This window comes from Prunus avium, chromosome 5 (assembly GCF_965620075.1).
Source record: "Prunus avium chromosome 5, drPruAviu1.hap1.1, whole genome shotgun sequence".
Classification (NCBI taxonomy): Eukaryota; Viridiplantae; Streptophyta; class Magnoliopsida; order Rosales; family Rosaceae; genus Prunus; species Prunus avium.
Genome location: NC_142288.1, coordinates 29,107,641 through 29,122,579, shown reverse-complemented (window position 1 = coordinate 29,122,579; position 14,939 = coordinate 29,107,641). Strand labels below are relative to the sequence as shown.

Genomic DNA, 14,939 nt, shown 5'->3' with positions numbered 1-14,939 from the left:
TAGGAAGAGTATGTATGGACATTCGACAACAGGGATTAGATACATACTTGGTTGTTTAAAATGTTCTTCTATGCTTAATGGGTTCCTAATGCTTAATTTTAGGTTAGACAACAAATGATCAAATTAGGGAATTAGGAACACAAGGTTAGGACCAAACACCATGGCCTAATCATACTTTAGCTAGAATCAATCTTTGAATCTGAATTAGACTTGTTACTTGAATCTTTATAACCCAGAATTGAAAACATAATATGAATTCGTTAGTATTTCCAGCTTGTCTAGTGGTTATCTAATTCGTTACTTTGTTATCTAATGATTGGCCTACAATGCAGCCTGGCTGGTATTTCCAGCTTCCTGGTGGTTATTCCCTTCTTGGATTCTTCTTTCTGCAAAACTCAATCATATTACAAAAAATTTAAACTCAAAGGCTAATAAAAACACGTATAAACATGCAAACAATTGAGTCTCTTGATTCATGATCATTTAATAAATAAAAAGATTTCATGTAAGCACATTTCTTTCACCTTTGTCATTGTCCTACGTTTCCCCTCCACCAGAAAATAATTCTCATCCAGAGTGCTTCCAAGTTCATCTAGAGTGGGTTCATAATCTCCGCACTCACTGAGTCATAATAATAAGAAACCTTGTTACACACAAAATGTAATAGAATTCAACGCACAAATTAATGTTATTGATGAAAACACAAAAAAGGTGAAGGAAACTTACGGCGTAAAGCAAAAAACAAGCCCGAACCAATGAGGCTCCTTGATCTCCACAGAATGAACAGTTGAATTTATGGTCTTGATCATATCTTTTCCTTTATCTCCAACAACAATTTGAAAAGTGGTGATACAAAGATATTGAACCCCGAGACTTATATCGCAATAGCCAGTCTTGACATGGAAAAAGTCACGGTTCCCTAAATGAACTAAATACTCTGTCTGATAGTCACAATATGGCCATGGCGGACTCGCAATCTCCAAGCCTCGCAATATAAACAATTTTCTTAAGGAATATGTAATATCACAATCATCATCTTTGTCCATCTTAAAGGAGAATGCTATGAACTCCTCCCCATGTAAGGCATAGATAGTCTTGCCTACAACCACGGCCCTCCCATCGAAAGGAGCATAATGAATAGAAGTGTCAACTTTCACTCGATTCCAAAGGTTTCTACTTTCATGAAAAGCAACAACATCGAAATGATTTTCTTTCATCCCACACAGTGAAAACAAAATAACTCCATAACATACAGCATAACCAGTGATATCCATACAGGTGTCATAATCATTCTAAAATGGAAAAGAAGGCATTTTCTCCCAAATGTCCTGATTAGGATCATATCTCTCGAAGGAGGGCTCTGGAATTGGTAGGAAGCCTGATGGACTTGCAACACAATAAATCTTATCATACGCACACACAACGGTTGCTATTGATTTAGGGGCTAGGGTAGGAGAAATAGATGAACATATTGACTTAGTCTTCGTGTCAATAATATATCCACCTTCCTGTACAAGACAGTATAATTTTGAACGGTTGAAATTCCGTGCAGCCTGAAAGCATAAACCCTCATGGAACTTGGCAACAAGTCCAACTAGTGGGGGTTCATGAGTGACTCGTACTCCGTGTTTGAATTTCACTTCATATATTGCATTAGCATATTCCGGCCCATAAGAAGACACCAATAAATATACAGATCTAGCTTCCCCCTGATTTACTGTCATTGATGCATCCTCCGAATCCACATGCAAGCTAGAGAGAGAAGAGAGATATATACAACAAGTCTAAGTTAATCTTTTCAAACACCTACCACCTACTTTAGTACTAAGCATAATATAGGCATAAATGCAAACAAAACAGTAAGAATGAAGAATCCATAAATAAACTTTTCCATTTTCCTACAAACTGTGAATGGAAGCGTAGGAGATGATAATTTCAATTCAAAGAATATAACCCTTTTATTAGTCCAAGCACGAATCTTTGAATAATTAAACATGCATGATGCATGCTGTGCAGCAACAAGAGAAACTTAAGCAAAATTCTCCGGTAAACTAAACAATAAGAAAATTGATCGTAAAACTTGAAAGAAAAAAAAAACAAAAACATCAACATATTTACAGAGAAACAAAAATTAAGAAGATAAAGTCACTAAGCCATGTACTAACCTTGGGCAAACATTAATGGCCTCATGGTTGGGACTGCCGTCAATCACCGTGGAAATTGGAATGGGCGTCGTTACGGGTGGGATGGGGCGTAGTAAGCTAAGCTCCTCCGTTATTGATTTCGTCCAATCGAACAGTTGGCCCAGAGATTTCTCCATCTCCAATATCTTGCCCGGAGAATGCTCCATCTCAGATATCTTGGCCAGATATTTCTCCATCTCCGATATCTTGACAAGGAGATCATCTTGGCGTGAAGCCATATGGCCTTGACCCTAGGTGAGCTTAGCGGCGGTGGAAGGTTGAGAGTTATTCCGATGCCCCGTGATACCGGATGATAGGGCCTTTGCTATTGAAATTCTAAAGTGAGGCAAAGGGAATTTAGGGTTTGGGAATGCCGCGGCAGAAGGGGGTTTGGGTATAATATGAAAGTTTCGATCTCGTCCAAAATTCTAGAAATAAAGATAGAAGAGCGGATCAGTAAAGTCTGAATTGCACAGCATGTATTTATATAGTGACCTAATTAATTTTGCTAGAAACAGGAAACTCTCTTCTTCTTTTTTAAAGGAAAAAACAGGTCCAACAAAAAAATAAAAAATAAAAGGAGAGGGAAGAAACAGGAAACCTTTTTTTTTTTAGGATGAAACAGGAAACTTGTTATTATTATTTTCCTTCGGGAGGAAGAAACATGAACTTTTAATATATATATATAAGAAATAAGAGAAACATGAAACTTATTATTATATTCTTTTTTTCGTTTTGGAAGGAAGAAACAAGAAACTTATAAGAAGAAGAAACTAACAAATAATATATGAAGTATGAAAAAGATCAGGATACCAATTATTTTGTAAACATTACCTTTGAGGATGTTATGCCGCTTCCCAGTTTTTTTTCTTTTGGCCTGATGTTACCCTTTTTATGATTTTTGGGTTTTAGGGCCAATTGAGTAAGTGGTTTAGTTGAAACTCCTATATAAATTTACCTTCTTCTCTCCCTCCCTCCCTCTTGGATTTCTCTTTCACTCAATATATTTTCTTGCTTCACTCTCGTTAATCAAAGGTGCAGCTGGACCTCTCTAACTCATATCGTTTTTGCTTCATTGTCCACAATAATCAAAGGTTACATTATGCTTTCTCATTTATAATATAATTTTCGCTTTCTTCTTCTTCTTTTTTGGGTTAAAGTTTTGCTTCTCGGTTTTATTATGATACTCTTCTTTTTTGAGCTACCAACTATGGTTATTGCAAACTGATTAATATTTTTCTTGATTGGTAATATGTTTGCAAAATTCTCTTAGAAGAATAAAATTATGTTGGCAAATTAATCCATAGGTGCCTCTTCCACCTTCATATGCTCCCTCTCATAAGCTTTCTCTCACGCATTTTACTTTAAATCCAGCCACTATAGATTCTTTCAAGGATAGTTTTTTTTTTCTGTTAAGATTTCACTAAGTTAACTAAAATAATAGTACTGTTTGTTTTGTATTTTGAAGATAAACTTTTTTTTTCGAATTTTATGTCGTGAATTGTTGTTGTTTTCCTTTTATGTTGCATCCCTTCCCTACTTCCTGTCTTTCCTTTTTCTTAAATTTATGTTAAATATTGTGTAAAAAAATTTATGAGTTTATTCTTCATATATGTGTTTGTTTGTACTGTATAATTTTAGGTTCTATAGATTCTTTGTTGCTAGGTTTGTCTAATCACAGTTTTTCTTGTATTTAGCCTCTATCCGTTTCCAATGTTGGTCCTTAATTGTGTGTGTAAGGATATCTGAGTTTTGTAATTGTTTTCGGTTTTATGAATATAATAATTGATTGATTTTGTTAAAAGTATGCATCAAGTAACCTAATTTTCTGTCTTAAATTTTCAGATAATGGAAACTGACAATAATTTCTACCAATACGTCCAAGCTGAAGTTCGTGGCAATGAGTTAATTACTGTTGTAATGGGCGCTAGAGTCACCTTCTACATGTTTCACTTTAGTGGTGGAAAAAACTACTATGACGGGGAACTTTACTTTAAGGAAGATGATGATGATGAAATATGTGTGAGATTTTTAAATATGGGCGATGGGGAAGAATCTGAAAGGACGGTTATTAAAAATTTTAAATTGATGAGAAAAGTATCTGATAGAAGAATTCTCCGACCATTGATGTTTGCATTTTGCAAACAGAAACCAGTGGGACGAGAAAAACAACGCGGCTGGAATGGCAGATACGTTGAAAGGTTGGTGGAGTTTGTGCTTTGATAGGTTTGACATGACACTGCCCGAGTGGTTAAACAAAGTAGCAAACAAGGAAATTACTGATGCTGATAAGGTGAATTTGCATGTTGGCTGGGCATGCCTATGTCAGTTTTGGCGTGTTACAATACGGTGAGTGTAATAGTTAATTTTGTTTTAGTGCTATTAATATGGTTAACTAATGTATGTCTCACAACTTGACAGAGATTTCATAGAGCTAATTTCTCACATTCATGGTTCTTTGAATGATCGCCTTTCTGAAGTTGACCAATGTTCGAGTAAAATAAAAGACTTCAAAAATTTTAGGGACTTTTTGAAGGGTATGCTGGGACACGGTCGTCAATGGCGTGAGCGAGATAATTTTTTTAATTGTTTTGACACTGATACAAAGTTCAGGTGAGAGATTTTGATCAATTTTTCTTTTTTCAGGTGAATTATATCTAGTTAAATGTGTTCATGAGTTTTGATTTTTCTTTTTTCAGTTATACAATGTATGTGTACAAAAGTTGGTTCGCCACCCATTTTTATTGACTCCCGTTGATAGGATGCGATATTTGAGAGATACGCATCATGATCTTAACCAGCATTTGAAATCCAAGTTGAACCAGAGTGTTCATAAATTGGGACAGTCCACTGGCTTATTCTGAGAGGTTTTTGTCTAAAGTCTATCATCATCGTCTTCGTCAGCGTCAAAACTATAATGTTTTGCTCCCGACAGATCTTCTAAGGTTCCTATGTAATGCGTACAAACATTATAAGGCGTATGCTCAGAGGAAGAATGATGACGACGTAGAAGCTATAATCAGAAGCCGTTGGCCTGATTTTTTGGATCAAGTTCATCTCCAGATTTAGATTGGAGCTCACAATTTGGGAAGATATGGTTTTGGTGGATGAGGCATGTAGTTCGTGATCAATAGCTTAGCATAAGTATTTTCTTTAGGTAACATCATGTTGGTAAAACATATAATTTTTTTTTTTATTGAACAATTATTTAAGTTTTAATTATTATTATTATTAATTTTTTGTATTTTAAGTTTTAAAATATTAGAAATATAATTCCCGCTGCAAATGCGATATATTTCGAAGAACAATAACAAAGGATTTCGTGGAAATTTGGGGCTTTTTATGTACACATAAAAATGTAATTGACTAAAGAGGTAAAAGGTTACCGTACAAAAAGGTTCCCATCTGTTGAATAAAAAAGTTAGTGGATAAGGAAGGGAAAAAAATAGTATTCTGATGTCGCATAATAACTAGATATTCAAATAAAGGGTTAATCGTTTTATTAGTTCCTGAATTTATACCCAATTTATATTTGAGTCCCTTAATTTCCAAAATCATTCATGTGAAGCCATATCGTCTTGACCTGAGGTGAGCTTAGTGGCGGTGGAAGCTTGAGATTTATTCTGATGCCACATGACCGGAGGCGAGCTTAGCGGCAGTGGAAGATTGTGGAAGATAAATGATAAAAATTAAAAATGAGATTAAAAAGATTAGTCGTCTATTTATAGCATACGAAATCATCCAATAAGGCCCATATCACCGAGGCCCTGCATTTTCATCATGATTCTTAGTCTTGGTTGATTCTCATAAACTAGTGCAGTCAGAGCACCACCTACACCACAATTTATAAAAGTCCGAAAGAATATCAATTAATTTCACGCTTAACATGGGATCATGAACCTTTCCCCAAAAAAAAAAAAAATCCATGTAAAAAATATAGAAAAGTTGATATAGATTCAAATTCGTATGGAGGAGTAGGGTTTAATCATCGAATTTAGTGACTTTGATGTAAGTCCTCTGACTTTTTTAACACATAAGATTGCATTTGTTTTTTTGATTTTCTTATACTATTATAATGTTTTTCATTTTTTTTAAATTTATTTTGTGTTTCCGATTATGTCCATAATACATAATGAGATTTTCTATTTAAACCCCACACTTCTCTTTGTTCACCCCATATTCCAAGTTTACCTCAACTTTTAATTTAAATTTTCACAATTTCTTAGAAAACCTCACTATCTTCCCAAACTACCCTTAAATACACCCCCAGCCGAAAAAAAATAAAAATAAAAGAGTTTTTCTATGTAAACCCCACACTTTTCTTTGTTCACTTCAATACTTAAATCATTAAACAATATTTGTAGTATACATGAGATTTTGTCGTTTTCACAAGACTGTTTTTATCATGTGATTAGATCATATGGGAAATTGTAGTTTGTTTGGTTTCGTTTTCTGATGACAATGAAAACCAATGACCACATCTTATTTTATTTTTTACCCAATGGAAAAAGGTCAATTATCAGACATTCTATATGTCATTTAAGCAAACACTACAAACTATAGAAAAAATCATATATCTAAACTGAATAGTGGGTGAAAAGATGAAGAAGCCCCCTATTTTTTGAGAAAAAGATGAAGGTGCCTATGCTTGCCGCAAGACAGACAGACTCGCTAACTGTTACAGTATATCGTTTACTGTCAATGGAAAGAGATCCTAGACCAAATAAAGATTTCTAAATTAGAAATTAAATGAGGAGATATTTATTTGCATTGTAGACAAGAATGTGCAACTTACCTCGGCAAGAACAAATTTCACTTACAAGAAGGTATAGTAATCATCTACTGTTTACTTTTGAGCATATAAGAAGTCAAGTAAATATAAATTTTTAAATCAAAAATCAAAACAACCAATCAATCAACAAGCATTTTCATCAGCCAAGCAATCAACAAAGGGAAGAGAATAAGATCGTTACAGCGAATCAATCAACAAGCCTTTCCATCAACTCCCACGCAACTTTTATAAAGGTAGGCTCCTCAACGATCTACGTCTTGAAAAGATAAGAGTAATTTGGCAATAGGATGTAGAGGAGTTTGTATTTTTCTAAAACTTAGTGTGAAGAGTGGTGGGATGTGTGTATAGATGTACTAAGGTTAAGTATTAAGTTGGATGACCTTTTTTGTCTTTTTACACAATAATAAAACTTACAGCTTAATGATTTAAGTATTGGGGTGAACAAAGAGAAGTGCGGGGTTTAAATATAAAATCTCATATATAATTCAGGTAAGAAACCTCGGACAATAAGTATCCGATTTAACGATGATTCTAATTTGTGTTGTTTCTTTATATGTACGCCATTGGACTATATTTGTATGTCATGGTAAGTATCAGGTTTATGGATAAATTATTAATTATCTATATATATCTATATATATATAAAGCAAAAGGTAGAGAATGGTGAAACATTCAAAATATCATAAAATACCATTGGTTAATTCAAATATTAAGAATTGAAATTATTAATTAAATGAGGATAATATGGTAAATTCACATTTTTTATATTAAAAAAATTAAAATTAAAAACAAAATTAGATAATAGGTCATACTTTTATCTATATACATAAAGCAAAAGTCAGAGAATGGTGAAACATTCAAAATACTAGAAAATGTCATTAGTTAATGCAAACATTAAGAATTGAAATTATTAATTAAATGAGGATAATATGGTAAATTCACACTTTTTCATATTTTTTTTTTTAAAAAGATAATGGATCCTATTTTTATGGAACACAACTACCCATTATCTTTTTTAATTCTAAAATAAATTAAAATTTTTTTTTTTAAAAGCATCTCGCAGCGCCCTGAAGCGCATGCGGAGAGACTAGTTTTTAGAATTAAGAAAAGATAACATGAGTAGTTATGTTCCACTAGCCTCTCCGCATCAAACAAAAATACGCCATTTGACTATATTTGTATGTCATGGTAAGTATCAGATTTATGGATAAATTATAAATTATTTATTATGATATCAATTCTGGTGTTTCTTTACTTGGTGCGAATGCGATGATTAGAATTTTTATTAACAATATAAAGAGTCGAAAACAACAAAAATACAAAGAAAATTAACAATTTGTATGTCATGGTAATGTATAGGTTTAATTACCTAAACTAGAGGTGTATAATTAACAATATATATATATATATGGAAACCGAAGAAGGCATCAATGCATAGAAAACAAAAACGTTGAATTTATTAAGAGTGATTTGTTTGACAAGAACATGATTGTAGGAGATGCCTTAAGTTTAGGGACGTGTTCTCATAAACTTGCCTTTTTTTTTTTAATAGTGCCATATATTGTAAATTAATTAAAAACATGTAGACATACTAATTGTTTATTTGACAAGACACATAAGTTACTGGATTGCAATTAAAACAAGAGAGTTTGTAGACCTCATCCATTTTACCTTGATAAAAATAAACCTATATCTAAGAATTCCTAAAAAAATATTGTGCCAATAAGAGAGGCAAAATCCATCTTGTTTACACTTGGAGACTTGGGCATTTCTTTGACAAAATCAAACATTACTTTTGTTTTAGGCTCCTTCAAAAACTGAAGGTAGGCATTTGTTGCCTGTGAATATATATAAAACAATTACAATATGGACAAGTTAAAATGAGAATACCATGTTCACAGACCATAACGTCACATTGGGTTTGAGATATCATAAGCTGCAATAATGATACGCTATTCATTACATATGTCTAAAAATCAAGCATACATACATGGTATTTATGCAAATTTCTCTTTTAAAAACGAGACAAACAGAACCCGATTTTGTAAATACATGTCTGAAGCCCACTATGAGAATTGGTAGAGCCCAAACCAATCTAAAACGCAATACCAAAAAAAGAAAAAAAAGTTAAGTTTGTAGACTTTTGTATTATATTTTAGGTAGTTACTTGTAATATTAGGTTTCTTAGTATAGTCGTGGATTTACTCCTTGTAATAGTGGGATTAAGATTAAGGCTAGATGTGTGTATATATATATATAATCTTTGTGAGATGAATAATACACAACAATATTAAACCAAATACTATTCTTCTTATATTCACCGATGAGAAAAAGTAAATCAAGTTAATTTCAGATGGGTGCATAGTCGGGTTTGGGGTTTTTGGTTCTGTTAAAATAGTTGCGGAACCTCTGGACTCATTGGTGAGTTGCATATTCTCGACAGCCGTTTCCATAACCTAACAGAGCCTCAGATCTTCCCCGCGCTCTCTCTCCCTTTCTCTGAGCAGTTAGCAGCAACTGTACCAGCAAGAAACTGAACCCGCCCTTCACACGCATAGAAAAAGAAAATAATTCAAAAAGCAAAAAGCATTCATAGACCATGAGCATCGAGCCTTTCAACAAGTACTCGTTCTTCAACTCCTGGGGTTTCTATGATCGATTTTATCAATTTACTTTCGCATTAAACCCTAGAGAAAATTAATTTTGTTTTCTGATTCTGTTTTTCTCTGTTTTCAATCGGAATTAGGTTAGTGAAGCTTGTGGGGAGAGCTTTCTACGACGACATTACCAAAGGAGATAATCAGCCCAAGACCGGCCGGAGCGACAATAGGGGAATCGCCGTGGTGGTGCTCGATGCCCTCTCTAGGTTTGGGATCTTAATTTTATTAGTTTTTCGAATAATGGAAACTTGTTTTCTGTTAGTGGGAAATCGTTTAGTTTGAAACCTGAAAATTTAAGTCGAAGGAAAACACACAATTGTAGAAATAGGGAATGAGAGAGTATTCCTAAGTACTATTATTGACTGAATAATTAGAGAGAAAATGTGAATTAGGGTTGGTGAAGTGGTGCAGTGAGCAGCTATTTTGGCCGAATTTGTTTGGTAATTTGATTATTTTATTGTGCCAAACTGCAAATACTAGTTCAATATCCATATATGTAATCATAAGCATTGCTATGAGTGTTTCTGCAAAAATAAAAGAGATATTTCCATGAGCGTATTGCTGGGAGATGGCGTGTGTGTGTTTTTGAGAGTGAAGGTGTGCAAGCTCTTTTAGTTCATCATTTGCGTTTTCTTGCGGGTAATATTTAGAATTTTTTTTATGCCAGACGACAATGGGTCAGAGAAGAGGATTTGGCAAAGGACTTGAAACTGCACTCAAAGCAACTTCGTCGTACTTTGCGATTTTTTGAGGAGGAAAAACTGGTCACCAGAGATCATAGGAGAGAGGTTATTCTGTTAATCTTAGTTATTGTGTTTTATTGTAATACTTTTTGGTTACTAGTTCGTTTGGTACATCTGGAACAGTTTTTTCGTATCATCCTGCTTCAAAAATTTTAATTTATTTCAAGCAATATGCATGAAGACAAAGCAGGATATTAACAACATGGTATATCTTTTAGGTATCTTTCAATTGTTTGCACCTTTAATCTCATTTTAGGTTATACAAGATGATTCCCTTCCTCCATGCCACTCCAATTCATTTTTCTATAAAACAATTCTTAATAAATGTAGTTCGTGCATTGTGGTTGTCCTAGTAATCCATTTGAGCTCCATTTGATGAATAATAGTTTTTTTCTTTACATATAGAAAGGATGAAGTCTAGTAATTTGTATGGAGCAAATCTTACTTCTTGTTGATGTTAGAAATGCATTAACAACCTGCCCTATTGCGATAATAACCCTTTATGTATTTCTATTCCTTATATCATCAACTTTGCAGACAGCTAAAGGTGCAAAGATGCATAATGCTGCTGTTGCTGCCACGATTGATGGGCTACCTGCAAAAGAAGGGGAAGAGAAAGTTAAGATGCACACTCACTCTTATTGCTGTCTGGACTATGCGCAGGTGGCTTTTATATATTTGTGTATATGTTTATACTTATTTTTAGCTTGATAACCTTAAACAAAATTAACATTAGTTCAATAACTAGATTGTGAGTGGAGCGATGTGGCAGGATAGGCAAAATGACCCATTTTTAGTTTTTCTTGTTCAAACTTCAACTTGACTATTCAATTTATCAGAGATTTATCAAATATTGGCTTCTATATTTGGTCAAAGCCTGAACTCGAATGTGTTTCAGATATCTGATGTGGTGAGGTACAGAGTGCAGCGTATGAAGAAAAAACTGAAAGATGAATTGGAGGACAAGAACACTGTTCAGGAATATGTATGCCCTAACTGTGGGAAAAGGTTTCAACTGTTTCTCCTTTTTCCTCAGTGTGTTTCTGTGTGTTCCTCATTTTGATACTTGAATTATGCATGCAAGCACAAATCTTTAGATACAACGCTTTAGATGCATTGCAACTGGTTTCTATGGAGGATGAGTACTTCCACTGTGAAAGTTGTAATGGGGAACTTGTGGCTGAGAGTGACAAGCTAGCTTCTCAAGAAGTCGGAGATGGAGACGACAATGCGAGGAGGCGACGACGTGAAAAATTGAAAGACTTGCTTCAAAAGATGGAGGTTTGTTTAGTTTATTTTTCCTTCTTCATGTTTTCTTGTAATAACTATCTTAGAATTTTATTGTTCCCATTTTGTTTTCTTGATGAGGTGTTCTATGACATATATTTGTCAATATGAAAATTGCAAGGAAACATTTAAACGAGTTAACTATCTGAAATTCAAAGAAATTTATTTCCAGACGGTTGTTGCAAGGCATTGTCCCTATCGTTTTGCATGGGTCTTTTATGATCCATCTTGCTCACCTAAATAGATGTGTAGTTAACATGATCCGCTTAAGGACAAGTAATACACATGTTGATGATTGGGCTTCTAAAGCACTCCAATCTCTTGACATATGTAGGGTGTCATTTTTTGCACCTGTAAACTCAAGGATGACTTTGCTGGTCTTCAGCTTGGCAACCACTGATTATTACTAATTTTCTATGGTTATGCTAGCATTACCATTCTTCTTGTTTGTGTTTCTGCTTCTGTTGTCATTCGAGTTGACGTCTAACTTAAATTGTTGCTTGTTACCATACTTCATGTATATTCTAATGTGTCCATTCTTTTATGAGTTGATATGGTGAAATGAATGCAGGCACAACTAAAGCCTATATATGATCAACTTAATAGAGTTAAAGACTTACCTGCTCCTGAATTTGGAGGTCTCCAAGCTTGGGAAGCGCGAGCAAGTGCAGCTAAACGTGCAGAGAATGGTGAATCTAATGGCATGGATCCCTCCAAATCTTCTCATGGGTTGGGATATGGTGGAACACCAATGCCCTTTCTTGGAGATACAAAGGTAACCTCTCCCTCCAGACTTTCAGTTGTATAATTTGTTATTATTGTTGAAATTGCGTAGCTAGACCACTTATAAGCAGGATGAATAGGCTTTTACCAAATTTTAATTTTACCCAATTCAATGTAGTTTAAAAACAAATAAATCAATAAGCAAGAAAAATAAAGTCCGCAACAATTTTAACGTGGAAAAACTCCAAGATGGGATTAAAAAACCATGAGCACTTTGCCAGGCAGAGGCAATCCACTAAGATTACTTTCATGGCTTTCCTTCATGCTTATGTGGTAGTGAATGACTTTGCAGCTTTACTTGTATGTTAGGGAAGTTTTTTTATACCACTGTTTGGCAGTTTGGACTTAACATTTCTGAAGTGAAAGTGAAAGGTGTATTGATCAATTGGTAAAGGAATCTTCCTTCATGTTGGTCGTCAAGAAAAACCAATGTACTTTTGTCCAGCATTGTATGATCAGAGAACACCCTCGATAATTAGCCAAAGTTTGTGGAAAGTAAACTAAATAAAACATGAAAATCCATGACACTTTAAGAAATAATGGGAACATAACTATCTTCTATCATCTTTTTTTTATATAAAAAAAACTGTCTTCTATTAGACGAAATAAAGCATAGAAACCAAACAAGCAAAGAAAAGATAAAATAACTAAAATTCAAAGCTAACACTACCCAAGCGAAGTTGGCTAGCCAACCCCACTTAGTCTTGGAATGCTTTGTAAATCAAGTTGGATTTCTTTGATAAACTTATGGCTGGAAATTTGCAGGTTGAAGTTGACTTTTCTGGGGTTGAAGGCAAGGGGAAGGATATCAAATCTGAAGCTGATGGTGCAAGCCTGAAAGTTTTGCCACCTTGGATGATCAAGCAAGGGATGAACCTTACAAAGGAACAACGTGGAGAGGTCAAGCAGGAGGCAAAGATGGATGGCAGTGGCAGTTTAGCAGCTCCAGAATACTCAGAGGACAAAAAGTTTAATACTGAAAACAATGAGAAGAATTTACAGGTTTATGCAATGAGCTGTTTTCTTTCTTGCTTTGAGATGTCCCTCTCCCCCCACAAAAATAAAACAGGAAAAAGAAATCTAAATTAACGGTTTCTTCTTTGTTTTATAGGATGAGTACTTGAAAGCTTATTACGCTGCTTTAATAAAAAGACAAGAAGAAGAAGAAGCAAAGAAAGCACTGGAATCCTCAGAAACACGCGTCTCTGATGGTCCTTCCGGAATGTCTCCTAGCCGTCAGGTCGGCATGAAATCAAAGCGTGATGAGGATGAAGGAGATGATAATGTGGACTGGGAAGAGGCTCCAATTACAGGTAAATGTTATTGTTTGACAATCAGTGCTGAATTTCAGCTTGATCTTTAATTTGAATCTTCATCCTCTAATTCAGTTCATGTTAACAGCAATAGATGCGTTGATTTGTCATGTGTGTGCATATTCCCGTTTTTGATTCGCAGTTCATGTGTATATAGAAGTTCAATTGGTGACATACAATGCAATTGTGACAGATTCTTAATTAATGTGCTTGGATATATAGTAACTTATTTACTTTCAAAGAAATCTTTAAAAACTTGCCTGCTTTTGTGTTTGTGCGCGTGTGTGTGTGTGTGTGAGAGAGAGAGAGAGAGAGAGAGAGCTCTGGTCATGTGAGCTTGCTCTGTCGATGTGTCTCACATACGCATATACACACACAAAAACTCTGACAGGCTGCCACCTTTTATCTCGTCAAATGAGTTAGCCACTAGCAACATTGGTATCTTGCTGATAATTGGATTACTTTTGCTGAAGGAATTTTCTTTTAATATATTATTCTACGTGAGTGTTCAATCTCCATTAGTTTGTATGAATTTGTGGTGTCCATTGACGTTGTTCCCTACAGGTAATGAAGAAAATTACAAGGTCAATGACTTGAATGTGGAAGCTGATGCTACAGCAGAGGCAGAGGCAGAGGCAGAGGCAGAGGATGAGGATGATATAGACTGGGAGGAAGGCTGAAAGTGCGACGACAGTATTACATACTTTCATGGACTCGTCCTCATCCTTCGAAGGATTTGTATACATTGAACTTTGTGTTGGTACTGTTAGGATTTAGGACTGACTGCTGTAATTTTAGGGAAAATATCATCAGAATTAGTATAATTTATGGGAAATGTGTGGACATTCTATGCTTGAGAATTACAGAAATTGCTACTCCACTTCATTCCCTCGCTCAGAATTTAAGTCATTTTCACTGTCCCCTGTTTTAATTTGTTCATATTTTTTTTAAAAAACAAAATGTGAAGTTAATTGTGGATTAAAAGATTTGTAAAAATAAAATTACCAATTGTGCAAGAATTATTATATATTTGACACCTATGCAAACCTTGTGTATTCGGTGGGGTGTTTTCTGTTGTTGAATTTGAAAGGGAGTGGTAGTACATAACATTAGTGGGTGGTTTTCTTTCTAAATCTCTTTTTAAGTTGGTAATCATCATTGTCGAATCTTTGAGATGG

At 34.5% G+C, this 14,939-nt stretch overlaps 1 protein-coding gene and 1 pseudogene across 1 annotated transcript; one reads left to right on the top strand and one right to left on the bottom strand.

Moving 5' to 3' along the window:
- Positions 1–722: 722 nt before the first annotated feature.
- LOC148294639 (uncharacterized) lies at positions 723–2,422 on the bottom strand (annotated as a pseudogene).
- Positions 2,423–9,315: 6,893 nt separating this feature from the next.
- LOC110754121 (Transcription factor TFIIE, alpha subunit) lies at positions 9,316–14,646 on the top strand. The gene is made up of 10 exons (XM_021955145.2): positions 9,316–9,597; positions 9,722–9,841; positions 10,303–10,423; positions 10,916–11,041; positions 11,277–11,386; positions 11,476–11,659; positions 12,237–12,440; positions 13,214–13,450; positions 13,560–13,761; positions 14,326–14,646. Exons 1-10 carry the CDS (start codon positions 9,575–9,577, stop codon positions 14,439–14,441), a joined length of 1,443 nt encoding a protein of 480 aa, XP_021810837.2. The 5' UTR covers positions 9,316–9,574; the 3' UTR covers positions 14,442–14,646.
- Positions 14,647–14,939: the final 293 nt, after the last annotated feature.